This window comes from Engraulis encrasicolus, chromosome 10 (assembly GCF_034702125.1).
Source record: "Engraulis encrasicolus isolate BLACKSEA-1 chromosome 10, IST_EnEncr_1.0, whole genome shotgun sequence".
In the NCBI taxonomy this organism is placed as follows: domain Eukaryota; kingdom Metazoa; phylum Chordata; class Actinopteri; order Clupeiformes; family Engraulidae; genus Engraulis; species Engraulis encrasicolus.
In genome coordinates, this window is record NC_085866.1 from 21,601,740 (window position 1) to 21,626,476 (window position 24,737).

A 24,737-nucleotide genomic window follows, 5' to 3' on the forward strand; every position below is an offset into this window, starting at 1 on the left:
TAACTTTGTCCCCAACTTTGTCAAGGAGAGTTCTGGCTGTCGTAAGCAGTAAGCATAGATGTACAGTATATTAAATAATGCCCAAAGTAGTGTGACTGACCTTTGTCAGTTGCCTGTTGTGCTGACCCTGTTGTAATGTTATAATGAGACTTACTGTTGTCATTTCCCTGTTGTCCTGACCCCTGTCGTGTGCAGGTTACATGGTGGTGCCAGCAGGGGGCGGAGGCACCTTCCTGGGCGGCTACATTGTCAAGAAGCTGAACCTGCGCTGCCGCGACATCATCCGCTTCTGCATGACGTGCGCGCTGGTCAGCCTCGCGGCCATCTTCATCTTCCTCATCTCCTGCCCCAACATGCCCATGGCCGGGGTGACGGCCCCCTACAGGGGCGGAGAGCTACTGCACCCTCCGACGCAGACGCAGACACAGTCGCCGGCACAGGACCTCTATCTGCAGCAGTACGAGAGCGAGGGCACATACTACAACAGGTACTCTATGCCATGATATGCTGTGCCAACCGTGATGAGTGGAGGTGCAAAACCCACACCAGGCAAAGAGGTGCTGGCAACCAGTGAAACACTTGCAGGAGGAGAGAAGTCCTGCACACTCCGGAGTTGTATAAACAAGTTTTCAATGTGAGAAATAAACCATTTCAAAATTGCAAAATTGACATAACTCACACACGCATGCACACATGCATCCAGCTATGTAATATCATATGCTAGTGTTGTACTTGCGCTACGAACTTACTTTTACTTTTGACACCTCTGCCATCTACACAGCATACAAAACAGCAACTTTATTTGTAACATTGGCAGTATTAATGGCTCTGTGTAAGAGATGGAAGCTGGCACAGCATGATGTACAATATGTTGATAAACCTCCCAACTCTGACATGTCATAAAGAAGTGCTACTGAGAACTGAGCGAGTGCATCTGTCTCTCATACTGGAATTGCTGTGATGTTGCAGAATCGATTGAGAGCTGCATCTGGACTCTCGTTCTTTTTCGAGGGGGGTTGATTGTTGCTCAGCACCTTCTACAGATGTGACAAGCTGTTCATCCACAAGCATTTCTGTCATGCTCACCTACTTGTTTTCATGGCATGGCGTGCTTGTGTATGGGGGGTGTGTGCGTATGTGTTTTTTTCTGTGTTGTAGGTGTGTGAAATATGAACACATGCAATATCAAATATGAACACACGCAAAACCTTCTAAATGCATTTCTGATGAGTTGCATTTCTATATTTGCACTGCAGTGAAAGCTTTTTGTTGGTTTGCCTTTAAAGTCTGTACATGATGAGACAAATTCAAATTAAAATCTATTTTTGTTTGAGAGTGCTATTATTTTAACAATTATTTCTAAAGATTTATGAAAAGGGACTTATTTGCATCTGAGCTTTTTATACGTTTTGTGTGCCCTGTGTTCCTGCATGCGTTTTCAGTGTGTCATAGTTCTGTGAAGGGTTGTAATTTTACTTTCCTGTTTGTGTGTTGTGTTGTGTTGTGTTTTGCTTCTGTGGAGTGTCCTAATGTATGCCCCCCTGTATGTGTGTTTGTTGTGTTGCAGTTCTGTGGAGGGTAACCTGACGGTGGCGTGCAATGCGGGCTGCCACTGTGTGAAGGAGCTGTACAACCCTGTATGTGGAGCTGATGGAGTCATGTACTACTCCCCCTGCCACGCCGGCTGCAGCGGCATCAACCGCACTCACAGCCACGACGGCAAACAGGTACGCAGTTACAGTCTGTTTGGACGTGTTTATGTGTCTGTCGGCCTCTCTGTCTGTCTGTCTGTCTGTCTGTCTGTCTCTATGTGTCTCTGTCTGTACTTATTCAGAGATAAGAAACCAGGTGAATGCTAGTTATACATGGCATTGCAAATGGAACCGTCCATACAGTCTCTCAATACAGTGGAATAGTTTATACATTCTCTTATCTCTCAGTGTTTTGTCTTAGCCTCCATCATTTACCCCTCTCCTCTCACTCATTCCCCCACACGATCTCTCTCTCTCTCTCTCTTTCTCTCTCTCTCTCTCACTCCCCCCTTCACAACCCCCCCCCCCCTTATTTTCTCACTCCATCCATCCCTCCACCCCTCCACCTGGTCCACACCTTGCACAGGTGAGGCATAAAATGCAATTTCGTTGTGTGCAGTGTGCAGTAAACACTGGTCTGCTGTGGAGTGCTATGTCACAATGACAATGGGAGTTGGCGTTTCCCAGGTGGGCTTTCACTTTCACCTCACTTCAAGATTCAAGATTCAAGATTCAAGATTCAAGATTTTTATTTGTAACGTGCTTCCTTGTGCAAGCACAATTGACAGTGAAATGGGGATTGCAACTGCTCTGTGCTGTGTTGGATGGTAAAAAATAAAAAAAATAATTAAAAATAGTTATTGTCTTAATTCAAAAAGTGGATGGCTTGAGGGAAAAAACTCTTACGCAGTCTCTCTGTTCTACATCTTATGGAACGTAGTCGTTTCCCTGAGGGCAGCCTTTCGAATATGGAGTGACTAGGATGGAATGTGTCTTTCATAATCCTTTGTGCTCGTGTCGTTGCCCTTCTTGCATATATATCTTGCAGCCCTGGAAGGATGGCGCCAGTTTTTTCTGCAGCATGCACTACTCTGTGCAGGGCTATCTTGTCCTGAGCTGTGCAGTTGCCGGTAACACTTCCAAATAAGGGGCCATAATTAACTGCAAAGTAGCTATAAACTAATACTTTAGTAAGGGTTAATAATCATTACTTAATAGCACATTAGACACATATTAATTGTTATTAATGCATATGTTAAACATTAGTAAGTAGTTATTTAACTATTAAATTACCATTATCTTGTGTCGCATTCTAATAGCAGATTATTACTTAACTAATAGTTAAATAAGGCCAATTAATAGTTAAGCGCAATATCTTGTGTCTCATTCTAATAGCAAATTATTAGTTAACTAATAGTTAAATAAGGCCAATTAATAGTTAAGCTGCTATTAACTAATACTTACAGAATGACAATAATTAACAGTAAATGTACTATTACTTTTTAGTTGGCTAATACTTACGTTAGTGTCATTAATATTTATTTGTTCAATGTTTAACATTAGTAATGGTAACCTTAACTATCAACTAATAATATAGGAATGGCATACTATCAAGAAATTCATATAAAATAATAGATAACTAATAGTTAAATAATGAACAAATATCAGTGCTGGCCACAGTTAACACTAAACTAGCTATTATCTAACACTTAAATATGTGTATATAGTGGTTTCTTAACACTAAATTAAGTATATAGTAATTGTAATGAAAGACAATGTTACACATTAGTAAGTAATTATTTAACTATTAACTTACCATTATCTTCTGTCACATTCTAATAGCAGATTATTACTTAACTAATAGTTAAATAAGGCCAATTAATAGTTAAGTGCAATATCTTGTGTCTCATTCTAATAGCAAATTATTAGTTAACTAATAGTTAAATAAGGCCAATTAATAGTTAAGCTGCTATTAACTAATACTTACAGAATGACAATAATTAACAGTAAATGTACTATTACTTTTTAGTTGGCTAATACTTACGTTAGTGTCATTTGTATTTCATTGTTCAATGTTTAACATTAGTAATGATTAACTTAACTATTTACTAATTACGTAGAAATGACATACTATCAAGAAATTCATATAAAATAATAGATAACTAATAGTTAAATAATGAACAAATATCAGTGCTTGGCATGGCATAACTAACAGTTAAATAATGGATAAGTAATAGATAAAAGATGGATAACTACTGCTGTTTGGGACCCTTATATTAGAGTTGGCAAAGCTTAACTAACAGTTAAATAATCGATAACAAACAGTTAAAAGATAATCAACTAATGCTGTTTGGGACCCTTATATTAGAGTTGGCAGAGCTTAACTAACAGTTAAATAATCGATAACAAACAGTTAAAAGATAATCAACTAATGCTGTTTGGGACCCTTATATTAGAGTTGGCAGAGCTTAACTAACAGTTAAATAATGGATAAGTAATAGATAAAAGATCACCAACTACTGCTGTTTGGGACCCTTATATTAGAGTTGGCAAAGCTTAACTAACAGTTAAATTATCGATAACAAACAGTTAAAAGATCACCAACTATTGCTGTTTGGGACCCTTATATTAGAGTTGGCTGAGGATAACTAATGGTTAATTAATGAACAAGTAATAGATAAAAGATCACCAACTAATGCTGTTTTGGACCCTTATATTAGAGTTGGCAAAGCTTAACTAACAGTTCAATAATGGATAACTAACAGTTAAAAGATAATCAACTAATGCTGTTTGGGACCCTTATATTAGAGTTGGCAGAGCTTAACTAACAGTTAAATAATGGATACGTAATAGATAAAAGATCACCAACTATTGCTGTTGGGGACCCTTATATTAGAGTTGGCAAAGCTTAACTAACAGTTAAATTATGCACAACTAGTTATGCTCTGCCAACAAATAGAAGGGTCCCAAACACCTATGTGTGTCACAATGAAAAACAACATTCAAATAGGAAAATAACTTTATTTCCAATACAACTTGGGGCAGGTGAAAAAACATTATCATCATTTAACATCAAAACAGCAATACCTCTTTTGGGAAAATAATTGTAGTAGGTCTACAGCTCCATGCCACTTTATTAGAATAGCGTGAAAACGTTGATTTATTTCCATAATCCCATCAATAATATTAAACTGTCATGGATTATAGATTCATGGCCCAGTTTTTTTTTTTTTTTTTACTATTCCAATCATTCAATTCGTTATTTTTATATATTTATATATATATTATTTCAATATACCCGTAGATATCCATGCCACGTTTTGGCGCTAACTCACCAGTTTCATTCTAAATCACCAGAAATGAAACCCCATTGAAAATGAATGGGGTTTTATTTCTGATGAGTTAGAATTAAACTAGTGAGTTAACACCAAAACGTGGCATGGAAATCTACGGGTGAATTTTGATGAAGAAAAATGTGATTTTGTTAAAATATTCTAATGATGCGAATTCCCCAATTCATGGGCTGGAAGGCCAACGTATATAAAAAGAAAAAAAAATGATTGGAATAGTTAAAAAACTGGGCCATGAATCTACAATCCATGACAGTTTAACATTATTGATGGAATTATGGAAATAAATCAACTTTTTCATGCTATTCTAATAAAAAGGCCTGGAGCAGTATGTCAAAGGGATACCATTTTTGGAAATGAGCTTATGTTACACCTCTCCTTGAGTTAAATGATTGAGTTTTACCGTTCTCCTGTACTTTTAACCGTTCTCTGGGTACGGCAATGCAAATTTTACCTCCAAGCTAGCAGTTAACATTGAGTCCTAGGAGACCAGTTAGCCGCCAGCTAAATAAATTTAGCAAATTTTGGTAAATTTTGCACTGCCTTATCCAGAGAACGGTTGAAAGTACAGGAGAACGGTAAAACCCTACTATTTAACTCAAGGTGAGGTGTAAAATAAGCTTATTTCCAAAAATGGGACAGTATCACTGTAAAATGTTAAAGGGACACTGTGCAGGAAATGGTCAAAAAAGGTACTGCAACTATGCTGCTTATTGAAACTGGGCTGCCTATTGCCAAATTTGATCTTTACATGACACTTTAAAGTGTGTTTATAAACAAATATTTTCTAGTATGGTCCAAGTACAGTCATTTTGCAGCTAAAAATGGCTATTTTTGGAAATTCAAAATGGCGGATTATGTATGAAAAGTGCAATTTTTCCAGTCATAATGAATACTTGGAATTTGATGCTGGTGGTAAGTATTCATGAAAAAGTTAACATTTGGGAATGGGCAGCATGAATTCTGTAAATAAACAACTAAGAATCTCACACAGTGTCCCTTTCACCCACTTGAACATTAAAACTGAAACTCTACTTACTACCATCTAACTATTGCCTCATCATAACTGGTGAAACATTTGCTTTGCTTTCAGTTTCAGTAGAAATGTAATGCATAGCAATGCATCTTTACAGGACATGTTTTGACATCTTTGCAATGTTATGGAGAATTCTTCCTAGAGGGCCCTCGGGGTGTTTTTTTGCCAACCACTCCTGACATTCGATAACATTCAAATGGTCAGAGAGCAGCTGCTCTGACCTGTTTCCCCTCAACGCCACACTTGCTCTTTGATTGACCTTCACGCCCTCTCTGTGCTGGGTGTGGCTTCCAGTCTGGGGGTCAACATATGTCTGACTGTGGTTGACTGTGAAGTGATTAAAAACCCCAAGCGAGGCAATGGCAGCGCCATTCATCACTGACAATGTAACTGCCCATCTTGACATGGCGGCATATAATTGGCACAAGCTGCTGCTGTGTGCGCCTGTTCATTAGCCGCAAGATTGGCCTTGACCCCTGCCTATCAGCATGTTTAACCCCCAACATCCCAAACACCCACTTCCTTCTTGCCCATCCACATGCAGCTCTGACTCTCCCATACTGTATGAACACACGCACACACACACACACGCACAAACACACGCACACACGCACACACACACACAAAAGTTGAATGTAATTGGTGGGATATGGAATGTAAATACAACACTGAAATGTAAATGCTGAAACGGTTTTAAGTTTGTTTTTTAGCTTTGCTTGAAAAGTGATGGCTTCAGTTTTTCTGACCCCATTATACACGCCTCTAGGTGGCGCTTTCTCACCCTCCGAGGACACAAGGTGGTCCAATACTGCTGTCTTGTCCTCTGCCATTGCAGAGAGACTGAGCCACTGGGCCCTCTGCCCCACGACAGTGAGTCTGTAGTAAGGTGGCAGAAACCAGGAATTACTTTTGACTACGCCCTGAGGTATGGACCCCCGCGGGAAAGTGGCCACAGTTTACCACAGTTTACAATGGTTTACAATGTACCCACACAATGGCAAACAGGTTCCTGCAATTAAGACAGAGACATGGTTCTATTTCTAATCGTACAAATCTTTATTTACTTTCAGGGTATTAAAAACTTAGCTTCATTTATTTCATTAAAATAGTTCCTCAAACACACAAATACACTCAAACACCCAACACAAGCAGACATAAACCAAATACTACATAATAAAAAATATTGAAAGAAAAGAAAATATAAGTAAACAATACAGTGCCCAAGAGTAATGGGGAAGCCCACAGGGCTAGTAGCAGGGCAATTCACAAACAGCAAGGTGCCTTAACCGGCCCAACAAATCTTGGGGAACAAGAGGTGATGTAAACACAGGCCCTGTGGACCGGAACAAATCACACCCTGGTGAAGTGCACGGAAATACGGAAACAAAAAAGAAAGACTAATTAATTTGTTATTCGATTACATAATATTAATCACAATTAATCACCGATTTCACTGACAAGAGACCCAGGTCAAATGGGCATGTGAAGAGTGCGTGTGAAGAGGGAGGTAAGTAGTGGGAATATTCTAATCACCTTTAGATTAAAGAATTTATTATGAATTATTATTAAACAGAATTAAGTTAAATGTAACATTTTATCTCAATTTTTAATTCAAATATTTAGATTTAATAGTTTTTTTTGTGAAACATTGAGATTTTGGGGGGGAGAACAGAGCTTAACAAATAATCATCAGTCAATCGATAAGGTAAATCAACTAACAATTAGTTCATTAATCAATAATGTGCATTTCTACACAATGTACATCAGCACACACTGGGAATCCTTTGACAGGCAAGCAGACCAAGTGCTAGAGTCGTTTTTAGCTGGCAGCAGTGGAGGGAAGTTGCTTGCAATGTCCACTGTCATGTAGACCATGGGAGCAGGATGCTTTGGGGCATAAGGGAAATTACAAAACTCAGAGGCAACCTGAGAAGACTTGAGAAGGCTTTCCTGCAAGCTCTTGAGAAGGAAAGATCTGCACTTACAGAGATGTGAGGCGTCCTGAGGGAGTGCATTAAGACCTCGCCCAGAGCAGAGTTCCAGCGGAGGAGGAGGCGCGAGAAGGAGAGGGTGAAGTTTACAACGGACCCCTTCAAGGACCTAGCACAACTCCTGGAGTTAAAAGGTCAGGAGTGCTTACGGATTTGAAAGAGGAGGTTGAAGAGCACCTCCGTAAGGTGCAAAGCGATCTGATGTGTAAAGAGAAGTTAAATCTGTAAGGAAAGCTTAGCTGTCCCTCAGAATCAGCCAATTCCTTTGATGTCAGAGACCTCAGGTGGCAGGAGGTTAACAACTTCATTGGGAAGGCCAGGGGAGCATCGGCACCGGGGCCAAACAGGATTATGTACAGGGTATATAAAAACTTTGAGCGGCTGAGAAGGCCACTGTGGAGGCTTCTTGAGGTGGTGTGAAGAAGGAACCATCTGTCGGACAGTTTTCTATTAGCCGAGGTATGATTCAATCCCAAACAGGAGGACTCCACCAGCCTGAAAGGTTTTCGCACAATATCTCTGTTGATCGTGGAGGGCAAAGTGTTCTTCGTAGTGGTTGGAAAGAGGGTAACACAATTTCTGATTAGCAACAATATACATTGACACATCAGTACATAAATGTGGAGTCCCAGGAGTACCGGGTTGTATTGAGCACAACAGCATCATGTCCAAGATCATTGAAGATGCTAAGAGGAACAATGGAGATCTAGCAGTCCTGTGGCTGGATCTAATAAAAAGAGGATTATACAGTGCCCCATAAGTTGGTCAAGTACACACTGAAAGCCTACCATGTCCCTGACAAAGTCCAACTACTCCTCCAGAGCTACTTTAGACAATTCAAGATGCGCTTCTCCTCAGGTGACTTCCTGACCAAATGGCGAAGACTGGAGCTTGGAATCGCAACCGGGTGCACCATCTCAGTGATACTTTTTGCTGCAGCGATGAACCTCCTGGTAAAGTCAGTGGGGAAGCCAAAGCGGGGAGCCACACTCTCCAGTGGGAGCCAACAAGTCCCAGTCGGGGCCTTCTTGGACGACTTGACAATTGCGGTCAGTCCCGGAAGCCAAAGCGGGGAGCCGCACTCTCCAGTGGGAGCCAACAGGTCCCAGTCGGGGCCTTCATGCACGACTTGTGGATCTTGGAGGACTTGGTCGAGCTCACATCAGCAGCTAGGATGGAGTTCAAACCATCAAAGTCAATGACTTTAGTCCTGAAACATGGCCGTGCCCAAAACGGAGAAGCCTGGAGATTGTGGCACAGAGCGGATCTGAGTGACAAGGTGAGCATAAAGGAGATGTTCAGCCAAGCAGAGGAATGGCTGCAAAGTGCAAACTCTTGAGAGGAGTGGCCTACTGGAGAGGTACAAGGCATGCGAGTGGATTAACAGCTTCCAACATATCGAGCGGATGATTAACAGCTTCCCCCAGAGATGGCTGTCAGTCCCGTCAGTCCGTGCAGATATCATGGGGACTGTGACCCAGGGGAGGTTGGATCTTGGTCATCACCCATGCGAGCTGGAAGGAGGCAAAGGTGAAAGACCATCGCGGGATGGTGCAGGAAGGGATCTGAGCTGCAGAGGAGGAGAGCAGGCAAGCAAGGCAAATGGACCCGGTGGGATGGTGTCCGGGGAAGATCCCTCAGTTAGGACATCTGGAGCATGCAGAGGCATCGGCTTAAGTTCCTGCTGAGCACCAGGTATGATGTGCTGCCAAAACCAACAAACCTGCAAAGGTGGAAGCTGACAGAGGATCCCTTTTGTGCCTGGAACATTCTGTGATCTTGCCAGGCAAGCCTGAAAGAGGGGAGGTTCAGGTGACACCAGGATAAAGTGTAAGGACTGTGGTGCGAAATGAGGGACGAGCAGACAGAAATGGCTGGACCGACACCTAGTGCAACATTCACCACACTGCCTCCGGAGCTATTTGATTTCACCAAGCCACAAGAATGGGAACAGGGGATTAGGAGATTCGACCGCTTTTGGCTTGCAAGCAACCTAAATGCAACGGCAGAGGAAAACCAGGTACAGTGCTGGCCGAAAGTATTGTCACCCCTTCAATTCTGTCAGATAATACTCAATTTCTTCCAGAAAATGATTGCAATCAAAAATGCTTTATTATTATCTTCATTTGTTTGTCTTGCAATGAAAAAGCAAAAGAGAATGAAAACAAGTCAAATGAATGACCATTTTACACAAAACTCCAAAAATGGGCCGGACAGAAGTATTGACACACTCAGCCTAATACTTGGTAGCACAACCTTTAGACAAAATGATTGCGAACAACCACTTCTGATAACCATCAACGAGTTTCCTACAAAGCTCTGCTGGAATTTTTGACCATCCTTGAGGTGATTTGAAGGGTGCGTTCTCCACACTGCCATTTTGAGATCTCTCCATAGGTTTTCTATAGGATTCAGGGGTGGACTCCTACATTATGCTGCAAAATTTGTTGATAGTCTACAGACTTCATAATTCCATGCACACGGTCAAGTAGTCCAGTCCAAGGATCTTTTCCAGCATCCACAGCCCAGAGGAAAAAATTGTCCTCTTCCTCTGCTGTAACAGCATTCAGAGAGTCAAGCAGTCCAGTGCCAGAGGCAGCAAAGCAACCTCAAAACATCAACTCTGCCATATTTGACTTTAGAGACCGTGTTCTTTTCTTTGAAGGACTAATTTTTTCCTGCTAACTCAAATGAATAGAGGAAAAATAAATGAGGCCTTCAAAGACAAGAACACGGTCCCTAAAGTCAAATATGGCAGAGTTTCTCTGAGTTTCTCTGGCACTGGACTACTTGACTCTCTGAATGCTGTTACAGCAGAGGAAGAGGAGAATTTTTTCCTCTGGGCTGTGGATGCTGGAAAAGATCCTTGGACAGTGCAGCTACAAGTCCGAGACAAAAAAGTGCGCTTTAAGGTAGACACAGGTGTCGATGTCACTGCCCTGCCATCCGAGGTGTATGGTGACATTGCTGGAGGGCTATATGTGATGCGACTGGAGACGTCAACACGCCGCTGTGCACTGTGTACACGCCAACACGCCCGCTGTGCACTAAGTTGAGTTCTAGGTCAAGTGCTTGTGAGACGTCAAGAATGATCACTCTGTTATACTTACCTGTTAACCTATCAATAAAATGAATAACTTGACACGGAGGTCAGGTGTGAAGGCAACTCTGTTATACTTACCTGTTACGCTGTTGATAAAATGAATAACTTGACACGGAGGACAGGTGTGAAGGCATCCTTGGCACAACAGAAGACTGAGAGATGACAGTTGACCTTGGTAGGCAACTCAAGTGTCCAGACAGAATCACAGTCACCAGCCTCCGACCAGATATTGTGCTCTGGTCTTGTGCAACAAGACAAGTGGCCCTGATCGAGCTAACGGTATCCTGGGAGGAGAGGATCGAGGAGGCACATGAACGCAAGCTGAGAAAGTTCCAGCCACTCCGTGCAGACAGCCAGCCAGCAGAGGGGGGGAGAGCCTTACCATTGGAGGGGATTCCTGGGCCAGGACAAGGGATGCTAGTTGGAGGAAAAACGTGCAAGAACCTGGTCAACGACATCTCCAAGCAGGCAGAACAGGCATCCAGGGGGCTGTGGCTTAGGAGGAGTATCCAGTGGCTGGGACAGGCTGGCAGTAAAGAGGGGTGGCAGAGTTGTGCGGCAGGTCCCTGAACGGCAGACGGAGCAATTCCAGGACGCTGGTTCTGCTGTCAAGCTCCACTGAGGTGTTATGGGCTGAGTGACGAAACACTGGTGAGGTGGAGTGCCCACTTCAAAAAACCCTATGAAGTCTACAGGTCCATGTCTTGCAGCTCTGCCCTCAGCTGAAGACATCTAGGAGGAGTGACTTCGTTGGTCGCCACTGCACAGGAGGAGCAGGAGGTAACTCCAGCCAGGTGCAGTGGCTGCGTTACACACTATCGTGTAAAGACATGGTGCAGTTGGGGCAGGGACATTTTAACTGGGGATGACGTGACAAAACATCTGTTCACATCAGATAGTTGAAACTTTTGGTGCATCTTAAGTACAATTTTACTCTTTGAAAATTACGACACTCCATTACAGTTCAAATAATTGAGTAGTCCTTGCACTAAATTAAACATGCATGCTTTTTGTGAAATTATTTTGAAGTAGGCCTATGTGTGAGGTTGCTGAGCACATGGAGAAGTTTATCGTGATCATCCCCAGTTAAAATGCCCCCAGAGGATCGGTCACACCCTTATCCCTTACTAAATGAACACTAAAACCAATCAATAGTGAAATGATACCTACATTACTTTTCTATTAGCTATGCTCAGAAAATGCTACGATTTTAGATCATAGTTTTTCTTACCTTGCGCTTGTGTCTGAAGTGACTCTCATCTATGATCTCTCATCTATATATCTTGGCCCTTTTGCCTTCGTTTCTCCATTGCCCAAATGCACACTTCACGCATTTTTTTGGCCATTGTGGTGAGGGATTGCTGACTGCGGGATATTTCATCAGTAATCATGTCCACTTGTCTCAAACGCAACCCCTGTGAAAAGCTTAAACATAAACAATGGCAGTTGTCATTCAGTATGCGAAATACAAAATAAAAAGAACAGGACGAAAGAAGAACCTGTGGTCCCCAGGGACTCATCTTATAATTATAGAGTGGCAGCCTCTTGGTAATTGTTCTGCCTCCCAGGCAGTTTTCAGTTTTTGGCATTTTAGCGCCCCCTGTTTGGTAATGTGGTCAAATATGGTATTACAGCAGGAAGATAGACATGCAAACAGGAAGTAGTTTAAGCACATGTTCCTTGTCAGTTCAAGCAGATGTCAGCAGATCATGAAGCTGTCTTCTCATCTATCACCATCCATTTGTTTTGAGCCGTAGAAACATATGCTGTGTCTCAAATGACGCACTTTTGACACAGTGCACTGAGGTCTTTAGTGCATAGTGTTGTGGAAAAATTTGAGCACTATGCACTGTGCCCTCGCTGGAAGTGACGGCTGAGCATGGCATTAGCTCGCCAAAATATGAGTTGGCTACTGTTTACAATGCACAGCGTCTGGTGCTTGTATTTCCATTTCCTTCACCCCAGAGGACAGCAATCACACATACAATACTTTGGTTGGCATGAAAAGGTTGGTGTCCCATCAACATTACTTACAGAATTAGGAGACTGTTGACCATACTCTTGTACTGAACTGAATGCCACATTTCCTCCCTGTCATTGTCAACATGGCCGCCATTTAGTGCATGCAGTGGCTGAATCTCAAATGGTGCACTTGTGCACTTTAGTGTTCATATTTCAGCAGTTACACACTGAAACATAGTGCCCGAAGTGCACAAGTGCACCATTTGAGATCCAGCCTATCATTCAAGCACTGCATTTTTCCGCCATTGTTAGGGGATCATCCTGGCACTTTCAGTGCACTGGCTCAACTGAAATTGTCAGTGTGAGCGCCCTAGGCACTGAAACATACAATAGTGCCCGAAGTGCACAAGTGCAGCATTTGAGACACAGCCATAGAGGTAGAAAATAACACTAGAGGTGACCCCGCCCCCCTTTTTACGGCAATCTGTAGCGGCCATTATCTGTAGGTAGATCAGAGAAATGGAAATAAACGGAGAACGAGGCTCACCTCTGTCAAAAATGGCTTAATCATGTGAAAATGTCCATCAACACACTATACAAGGGCAATAGTTGAAGTGTGTTGCTAACTATGTTCATAAAATATATTATTTGATTTTAAAATGTATTTTATCGACTCATATGATTTAAGTAGATATTTAGCCTGACATTTCAAATCTGGTCTTTGATTAATGCTACTTCATATTCACACAGTTTTAGTCATTTTTTTGACAGGGGTGGGCTTGTTCTCCATTGACTTGCATTGTCCGAAGGTACCTACACTACCGACGGAAGTTGGGAAGCTCCATCTGCCATTTCCCAGTGCTGTCGCAAATTGCTGTATCCTCTGTAGTGTTATTTTTTACCTCTATGCGTAGAAAGTCTCGTCTGTGAGTAGAAATGTGTTCATAACATTGATATCCCACCAGCCATCATGACCACCTTCTACAGAGGAACCATTCAGAGCATCATCATCACCACCTGTATCACTGTAAAGTCCACTGTGATGGTAGCAGTGAGAGTGAAATTGAAAGTGATTGGTCTAGCACAGACAGTGACAGTAGCAGTAAATGAACTTTCCGCCTTGGAGTATACCTTTCCCCAAATGTTCAATAAACTTTATTTATGATTCAACTGGTTTCCTTCTATTGGGGTCTTGTGGTCTTGTGCACCAACTTGCACGGACTGTGACAGTGACACAGACAGCACAGATCGCAACATTGTCAATATTTCCAGTAGTTAGTGCTTACAAACATCACATTAGGGTTTGGATTTTTTGAAAAAACACAGAGCTCTCAGACATCGTACCACTAAACCAAGTGTCATAGGTACACCAAAATATATGACAATATTCATAAACTACACCCTCCAAGCTTTCGTAACTATGATTAGCAGCTACAGAATGGCTCCTATCTAGAGGCCTTGGCAGTTTACTACAACATTGAAGTAAAACGTAGGCCTATAGAGCATTCTGGGGTCATGTACAGTACGATGTACAAGAGCATAGTAGGACTGAGTTATATTACTGTTACCAGTCATTGTTATTAAGGACATCTTGAAGGTTCAAAAAAGTCTTGTGGAACTTTGTGAAAGTGGTCTAGATCCAGACATCATAACACAATGTAATCGCAGAGGAACGGTATGACTGATGCTGGTTGCTAAGGGAGATGTTTTGCCTAGCAAATGTTGCCATGCAAATAGGTACACAAATACAGTATAATGTATTTATACTGCAGACTCCAAGCTTTCATATGGTACAGTTGAGGACGATATCATTAGCCCCCCTCTTGAAATTATACATTTCTCTTGATTTATCAGTGAGAAAGACTATTATTAACCGTTTCTGTTATGCTGTAAACACAAAGTACAACTGTAAAAATACTGATGAAGATAATGTCCAATGAGTTGAATTTGGATTTTTCTATTATTACTATGGGTTTAAGCCAAAAAGGGCAAAATTATTAGCCCCCTGATCATTAATAGTCAATATTGTACCATTTATGAACCAAAACTGACAACAGGCTCTAATAAGTTGATACCTAGGTTGGCACATGCCCCACCAGGGATTTTGGCCCTTTTCTTCACTGCAAATTGTTCTAGCTGGTTCAAAGTGCATGGATGCTGAGCATAGACCATTTGCCAAAGACTTTCAGTGGGATTGAGGACTGATTGGGATTGAGTGGGTCATTCCAGTATCATGGTTTTAGTGTCCTTGAAGAACCTTGGAACTATTTTAAATGTATGCTTTGGGTCGCAATATTTTTGGAAGACCCAGCAATCCAAATCCAGACCCAGACTCACTGAATAATAGACTAAACCACTCTGTGTAAACTGCTTATTCTCATTAGACCAAAGAAGAATTGGACACCTGCCTAAATGATTGTTATTGACCTGGCCTCACCTGGAGTTACTATTTCAAGAAAGACAACTGTTAGGGCTTGTCATCATATTGGGATTTGGGGCCATCATCACAGAGGAACCCCTTTACTAAAGGCAGTGCATATATATATATATATATATATATATATATATATATATATATATATATATATATATATATATATATGTGTGTGTGTGTGTGTGTGTGTGTGTGTGATATGATATATCAGAGTGTTATTGAGCTTTGCCTGTGAACATTTGAAAGTAAAAAAATAGTTTTTAAAGTCTCTGCTTTCATCTGAGATTCAATTGCACCTGCTTTGATGCATGAATTCTGCTTCTGTCAGGTGGAGAAAGGGATATGCTGTAAACTTTTATAACATGTTTTCCACAATTAAACATGGTGGTGAAATCATCATTCTGTTGCAGCCTCGGCCACAGGAAACCTTGTTTGGGTGTATGGCTCTATAAAAACAGAAGATTATGATAGAATGTGGAAGGTGACCATGCACAAATATGTATACTCATAGAGGAAGCTAAGATCTTCACTGGATCTATCAATGAGATAATAACCCAAAACTTACATCCAAAATAGTTCAAATGTTCTTCAAGGTTACAAAAACCATGGTCATGGAGTGGTTCAGACCTCAATCCTTTAGATAGTCTTTGAGGAGTGCTGAAAATGAATGTCCATCCTCAACATCCATGCAATTTGGACCAGCTTAACTATTTGCAATGGAAAAAATGGGCCAAAATCCCTGGTGGGACATGTGCCAACATAGTTAACAACTAATCAAAGTGCCTGGTGTCAGTTTTGGTCCATAAATGGCACTGTATTGACTATTAACGATAAGGGGGCTAATAATTTTGTCCTTGAAATTTTTAACCTTTTTTGTTTAAACTCATTCTAAAAATGGAAAAGTCCAAATTCAACTTATTGGATAATTTCTCCATGGTGTATTAGTTTCCAGAATAACATACATATATTAATAATGGTCATTCTCAATGATTAATCAAGAGAAATGTCTAATTTCAGGAGGGGGGCTAATAATATCGTCCTCAACTGCATATCATAAGCTATGATAACCAACTGCATCATGGCTCTAGAGGTCTTGGCAGTGTACTACTAGAATGCATTGAGCATTCTGGGGTCATATACAATATGATGTGAAAAAGTATAATGGGAGTGAGTTATATTACTGTTAACACTCAAATTCTTATTCAGGACACCTTGAAGATTAACAAAAAGTCATATGGCATTGTGTGTGTGTGTGTGTGTGTGTGTGTGTGGGGGGGGGGGGGGGGGGGCATGGTAGGCTACCGTTCCTCCCCGTCTACAGGACACGAGTGTGCTCAACAAATTAATCGCCAGGTATGTGGTTGAAAACACGTCTCCCCTATCCACTGTGGGGTCGGAGTTAAGGGCTCTTATTGCAAAAAAATCCATCTCATGGAAGAGAAATGAGCACATCCCTAAATACGTTGTTAAGAACTGGATTAACATTCATCATTGATAATAGGCCTAGGTCATGTAGGCCTAGATATTTGCAAAAATAACATCACAGCCAAAATAACATCACAGAAAAAGGATGAAAACCCCATTTAACTGTTTCTTTGACATTTTAAGCAAAACAAAAAAAAAAAGAACACAAAAAATGTTTTTCCTGATGACTAGTTACTTTTATGGTGAAGTAACGCAGTTACTAACGCCATAACTTTCCCAGCACTGCCCGGTACTGTATGAGATAATACTGTCACATGTATTCAACAGCTTTGGTTGATAGTAGCACACCACACCACCTCACCTGCTGTGTCAACTGCAAATGTTGACATGTCACGGTATAGACATTGTACAGTATATCACGTAAGTGAGCACACCCCTCACATTTTTGCAGATTTTGCTAAATTTTGAGTCTGCACCTGTCTTAAATAGATTGTTATGGGATTTGAATACAATCCTATGGGGAGTATCATGATCTGCTTCAGTGGTCACAGTGCATGTTGAGATGCATGTTTCTTTTAGGTGTAATTCAGATTTCCAGTGTTGACAGCAGTCATGCATCACCAAACCATGTCAGTCCCACTACCATACCCGATACCTGGCTGTGCAGTATCGGCCGATACCGATACCATACCGATACCGATACCACCCTATTTGAAATGTATATGAAGGGCTGCAGTGCATACTACTTGGATGTAAAATCATTGCATGGCTTTGTCAGGCTGCTGCCTACCTTTGTGAAACAGGAAAAAGACTAATACAAAGTGAATCCAGCAAAACTTCTTATACTTTTTAAATACCTCTATGAAATAACTAATTTCAAGGCACAAGCACCTGTAAATGGTATCGGTGCCCTAGTTGTCGGTATTCGCTGATACCGATACCACCATTTCACTGCACTGGTCGTCTCACTGAACATTTACATATTCAGTTATCCAGCGCATATAACGGCTAGGTAATAAAAAAACACAAAAAGGAAATACACGTAAATAAAATGTCATTCTCTGTTCTTTTTTTCTCTCCTTTCTTTCATTTGTGATATGTGTAACTATGTGACTATGAATACATTGTACCTCTCCAGACCCAGGCCTTCACCTTCTAAGACAGTTACAGAGACTCTCACTCATTCTTTCATCTCTTCCTCTCTCTCCCTCCCTCTCTCTCTCTCTCTCTCTCTCTCTCTCTCTCTCTCTCTCTCTCTCTCTCTCTCTCTCACTCACTCACTCACTCACTCACTCACTCACTCACTCACTCACTCACACACACACACACACACACACACACACACACACACACACACACACACACACACACACACACACACAAGATTCAAAAACTGAAAAAGTATCCATAGTGTCCAGATGCCAAAGGACACTAAGCTTATATAGCAGTTATATAAATGTTATTATTATGGTGCAATGCGATATACATACCGATAGATGAACCTTGACCAATCAAACAGTGATAATTTTGAGTTTTGGAAAATGGATCGATGTCTGACCGACTGCTTCACCTTTTGATGGCCTTTGCGACATATCCTGTGGATTGCAATACAAGTCAATGAAGTGACGTTTGCTTTATGTGTCATATGCACAGGTCATTGAAATTGTGTTTTCTCTATCCAATGCAAAGATCCATAACCATGATTGGCATAAACAAGATAACGGCCTACAGACTGGGCAATGCATGGCCAAAATGTCATTTTCTGACATTAGGTGTTACAACCATTAATAGACCTACATATTAATTAAATATTGATTGCAATATAATGCCTCTTGGAGAATGCAACAAAAAGTAATAGGCTAATGTGATTTACAAAATAGCTGCATGATGACCTGTGGTTGCACCACCCTGACATGTGCTACTACACCTTTGAATAACATAGGCATACATATGCATAGGCTACGCATGCAACACCCTCTAAATTTTGCCTAAATGCATAGGCATATCTATTAATAGTAATGTGGAATAAAGACATTTATAAACGTAAACTTTAAAAGCCAAACAACAGCCTACCATTCATAACGGTCCCCACTCGACTTCTTTGTTAGGGTCATTCTTCTCCTGCACCTCCTGCACTTCATTTTGTTCCGTAAGACGCGTTTTTTTTGCAGAAAGCTGATTAGCTTGAAATGCTTCCTGTGAGATTTGCCGTGGTCTTCAGACAGCTTCCTAAATTTCTTATACAGGCGCGTCATGTTGTTTGCTTCAAAGTCCTTATTAACTATCTCTGCTTGCTTAACAAATGGCAGTATCTCAGCATTTACTCTCTTTATAGTATGACATAGAGATGCTGAACTGTAGATGCCACGTTTAGTCTTAAGGATAAGTTAAACAAGCCGGCATGTTTGTACAGTGTTCACACGCTTAGATTGAGTGGTACTCTAATACTGCGGTTGTACAGTGATTTTTACATTGCAATGGTGCAAGCAGATTAACGCCCCGGACAAATATGGCTGCGGTGTAATTCAGCCGTTCGGTGCATAATGTCAGAGATGAATAATAGTAAATGGTCGCGGTCGTGACAGCGCAGGCGCAATATATGGTACGGTCGTCAGACTAACGTAGCCAAAGATTTTGATAGGAAGGTCTAACTGTCTCTGATGTAGCTCTATCTGACCATCTTCCTTGAACCATGGTGGGAACACGTAAAAAGCGCGGACGACAAATGCCCTCTACATCAAAAACAGCCGATCAAGTAGACTTGATCGAAGAAACAATGGAACTTCAACCAAACGAAGAGCAAAATGACATGGCCGTAGTCCAAGGTAAGTTAAGTTTAGTGTTTACAGCCAGAAATGATTTAAGAGGAAAGAACTTTGTTAGGCTACAGCTAATATGACATCACCATGCTACACGTGTTAATTAGCAATGCCCGTCAGTCTTGCTGAATGATAGTGAGACTAATAATCAGGAAAAATGAGGCTTTGATAATTGCATTTTATTTTCAAATAGCATAGCATAGCTTTTCCCTTTGAAGCTGGCTTTTACAAGCATTCCGTACTTAGCATCACCATGATGAGGATAGCGCTCTAGTCAGCTATAGCGTTTCAGGCACGAATCCTCACGTGGAACGTATTTCTCGATCTGAAATGGATCACTTGTGCACATTGTTCATAGCATAATTATGCACTGAAACAATGGTGCTCCAAGTGTTTTCGGACAGTCCGGTTTTAACGTTGGTAGCAAAACTTCACGAGCTAGTAGTTTTCAGCTCGTATTGTGTAGTTTATTGTTGAAATTGCAAATGGTAAATATCTAGAGATTATGTAATAGGGTTTGTGTTAGCTGATTTTGAAAGAGAACATTTGACTTCAGAAGATTACATTTCGTTCGGTGATGTTACTTCTCCCCGCTCCTGTGTGTAGGTGAGAATTTGGATGAACTGATTGGGTACATGGGTGAGATGTGAATGTTGATAATCCGGCTTCTCACTTTATTATTAATAAAAAGGAAAGAAACTAATGATCGGAAATACTTAAAATTGCGGGCAGTGCATCTACAATCCATGAAAGCGAAACATTATTTATGGAAATAATGTTAACTTCTTCATGATATTGTAATAGTGTGGTCAGGATCTGCATGCTGTCATTATGCTAATGTGGAAATTTAATCCCAAAATGATGTGGGTCCTCCATAATATTTTCAGACTTCACAGTTAGGCACTATCTGTTCACCGTTGAGCCACAACCTTGCCTGTACTGTACATTTACATGGAGTGCAAATAAGAGATGTGTGCATTGCAGCTGTGTTTTTCCTGAGGGTGGGTTATCCCTTTAAAAGTTTATATTGAACATTATTGACAGCAATCACAACTGTGTGTGTGTGTGTGTGTGTGTGTGTGTGTGTGTGTGTGTGTGTGTGTGTGTGTGTGTGTGTGCGTGCATGCATGTGCTTGTTTGTTTGTTTGTTAGTGACGTCCCCACCCCACCCATCCCCATCACTGGGCAGTTACATTCGACAGCTCGACAAAGTGACCAAGGAGAGGGACGCATACAAAAACCAGCTGTCATGTAAGTTGTAGCATTGCTATTATTGTGTTTTATAAGTTGTATGTTAGAAGCCCAGGACTGCATTTGTATGTATCTGATAATGTTGAAGTGTATATCACAGGTTAATCACTACTTTGGATCAATGTGTAGGCACCAGGGTTCACGTTAGCCGGCTGTGGCCGGACATTAGCCGTTTTGCATGCATGAATGACCGGCAAAATAAAATGTGACCGGACAAAATGTCAGACAAAAAAATGACTACTACAATTAATCATTAAATAATATTAGCTCATTTTAAATACTGAATAATACACAAAACACCAGTGATATGAAAATGAAAAAAGCCGAAAATAGTTATGAATAGCCTATGTAAATGAACGCGTAATAGTCTAAACAGCACGCAATAGTGTTGCTTGCGCTCTCGTCCCCCACGGCGTTCTCCCCGATCAAGTTGCTTCCCTAGGCCTATCACTTCACTTTTTTTTTAAATCAGTAAACACAAAGGGCATTGCACTTGCAAGTCTCTATTTTCTCTATTTTCCTACTACGCGCGTTGGATCCATGTTTTTAGATGCGTCCCAGCATCTCTATAAGAGGGTAGGCTACCGGTATGTCTGTCCGTCAGTCCGTCTGAAACGCGGTCTTCAAATTGTTCCCTCCTGTGTCCACAAGGTGGGAGAGTTGACTATTTGGCCCGGAGCACGCAGCTGATTGCATTGTGAGACAAGTGCAGCGCGAGTGCAATGCAAGTGCTGGTAGGCTACATTGAATAAGAAGCAGTGATAATGCCAGTTGCCCTGTAGCCAGGACAACTGAGGGGGGCATTCAATTTTCGGCATTATTCTGCGTTTGAGCCGTGTTCTCGGGCATATTGCAAGGGAGGTTTATTCATTTTCTGCTGACGGCCGTGTGGACCGCACTGGTGCTTTCCGCTGTGCCCAGACAGATTTGCAGTAGGCCTAGTTTGAATTTGGTAAACCCTGTCACTCCTACAATGAAGCTGACTGCTTTGTGCCTTGACGTTAAAAAGCTTGGAGCGCACGATTCACCCAAATGGTTTTACTTATTCATTATTTGTCGCTGTTTACATTCTTTCTCACTTGGACATGACGCTGAAATGGCGTGATGGGCCTACTAAAGGTGACGAGAGCCCCAAAAATATTCAGCATAATTCGAACACTGGTAGGCTATTTTACTGACTCACGGTCCCATGGCTCCCTGTAGCGGTCATGATATAATATTGCCAATGATTTCTTACCCGTACGGCATAATATCAATCACACACCGTACAGAATGCAGGGCTACCGCTACTGAATGGCCTCGCCTGACGTCACACAATAGATTAGAATTCTTTTGAACATGTTACTGAAAATACACACTTTCCCCCATTATATTTCATTTTCTGATGGCCTGTTGCATGAAAAAAAAAATTGAAGTGGTAGAACTATCACAGGAATTCCATTATTTTGAATAAAAATTAACCTGAGATATACACTTTTAAACGTGCATTTTGTAAGATGGTTCCCAGAGTGGGTATTGCGATTAGGCTCGTTGTGATTAGGGTGACCACCCGTCCCGTGTAGCACGTGCGTGTACAGCGTTTGAAGCCCAAATCATGCGTCCCGCGAATTGACATTTTGTCCCGCTTAATCAAGTCTGCTCGAGAAAAGAAAAGAAAGTCTCTCAATCCCTGAGGCCTAGGCAGTCCCACAGGGGTTCCAAGACCCACCTGCATCCAAGCAAGTCAGAGGTGGCATATTACTTCGTTCCATGTTACTTTTTAACACCTCGCCATAGCAGCAAACCGACCGATTCTTCCTTGTTATGCGTTCTATATTATGAAAGCTAACCGCGAGTAGCGGCAATTCTCAATACCGATGCGACGTGCGCATCGCAACGCGAGGGAAATGTAGGCTGACATTTAGTATGAATGACAAGTGTGCTGAATTACAGATATGGAGGTTCGGGGTTCGAACCCCAGTCGAAGCCATGTTGATTTTCAAAATTATATCATATGCAGTGTTCCTTGGCCAACTTAAAATGCCATGTATGTCATTTAGTATGAATGGCAAATGTGTTGAATTACAGATATGGAGGTTCGGGGTTCGAACCCCAGTCGAAGCCATGTTGATTTTCAAAATTATATCATATGCACTGTTCCTTGGCCAACTTAAAATGCCATGTATGTCATTTAGTATGAATGGCAAATGTGCTGAATTACAGATATGGAGGTTGGGGGTTCAAACCCAACCTGAAGCCATGTTGATTTTCAAAATTATATCATATGCAGCGTTCCTTGGCCAACTTAAAATGCCATGTATGTCATTTAGTATGAATGGCAAATGTGCTGAATTACAGATATGGAGTTTGGGCGTTCGAACCCCAGTCACAGCCATGTTGATTTTCAAAATTATATCATATGCAGTGTTCCTTGGCCAACTTAAAATGCCATGTATGTCATTTAGTATGCATGGAAAATGTGCTGAATTACAGATATGGAGGTTGGGGGTTCGAACCCCAGTCAAAGCCATGTTGATTTTCAAAACGAGATCATATGCAGTGTTCCTTAGCCAACTTCAAATATCATGTATTGTATGTCATTTAATATCAATGCCAAAGGTGTTGAATTAGAGATATGGAGATTGTGAGTTCAAATCCCACTCGGACATTGTTGATTTTCAAAATTATATCAGTGTTCCTTAGCCAACTTAAAATACCATGTATGTCATTTAGTATATCCCCAAAACGCAGAGCTACAACACTTTCAAGATGGCTGAATCCAAGATGGCTGAATTGTTTGGCCCATAACTTCTGACTGGGTGGATGGATTTTTCCCAACATTTCTATTAGCTTTGTTTTCTCAATAGTACTTTGTTTCATCTCTGCCCCAAAAGGCAAGCCCGCTTCCAGCATTTTCTGTGAGAATGCAATCTAGTTACCTTATTTAACTTTACCGTCAGTTAATGTACGTCATACAGGCTAGGGCTATGGACCGCAATTAACAGTAATTGCACGGAGATTTCCCGACATAAGGCGACAGCAATACAGTTAATTCGCTGAGTGAAGTCTGGCGGCCGCATATATCGGACCGACTGTCAAGGTGTAGTTTGCGTCAATGAGGTTGCCTCGCATCTCGAGGCCATAAGCAAAAGGCTAGGAGGAGAGGGACACACGGACGTCGTGAACAGGTCGTAAAAACGGACCGATGGCCACCCTAGGTAGCACTGCATAAATAGGTGCGGTATATGATGTGATTCATAGCATTGTTTTGTTTGAACAATAATTTTGACCTGCACAGAATATTCTGTGCTTAAATTCACAAATTAATGGCTTCATAGACCTGAAAGCACCATTAATGTTGATTTTGCTATACAAAATGTCGGCCATCTTGGATTTTGTCATTGATTTTGTATAATGTAATGGCTGGCTCACATGTATGTAACAAATATTACAAATACAAGTCAACACAATAGCTTTCACAGCGGCTCCTGCTTCTGTAACTGTGTCGCAGTCACATTTTCAGGGGAGCACACCCAGTCACTGCGGAGGGGGGAAAATAACTGCGTGGCTGACTGCATCACGACGCAGCAAAGTTGGTTTCAGAGCATAAATCACCCTTTAGTGTGCGTGTGTGTGGGCGTATTATTTATACCCCACCTTTTACTGGTAGGATCTGGGAAAACTGGACCTTGGTGACTTTTACTTGAAGACCCCTGACCTATGATGTTTGTAGGTCAAACCGGCAAAGGAAATCGGCTTATTTGCATTTTCTGTTAATGTATTGTAATTCTTTTTTCTTTTTTGTCCTCTTATATTTAGTTTTGAAAAAAAGTGCAGCTTCTCCAGCTCTGCAGG

At 41.4% G+C, this 24,737-nt stretch overlaps 1 protein-coding gene across 1 annotated transcript in view; it reads left to right on the top strand.

Annotated features, from left to right (window-relative positions):
- The window catches only part of slco4a1 (solute carrier organic anion transporter family, member 4A1), a 68,869-nt gene that overhangs the window by 18,844 nt on the left and 25,288 nt on the right, over nt 1–24,737 (top strand). The window contains exons 8-9 of the mRNA XM_063208394.1: nt 196–487; nt 1,568–1,727. Of these exons, the coding sequence (XP_063064464.1) occupies nt 196–487; nt 1,568–1,727 (452 nt within the window). The remainder of the gene's footprint in view (nt 1–195; nt 488–1,567; nt 1,728–24,737) is intronic.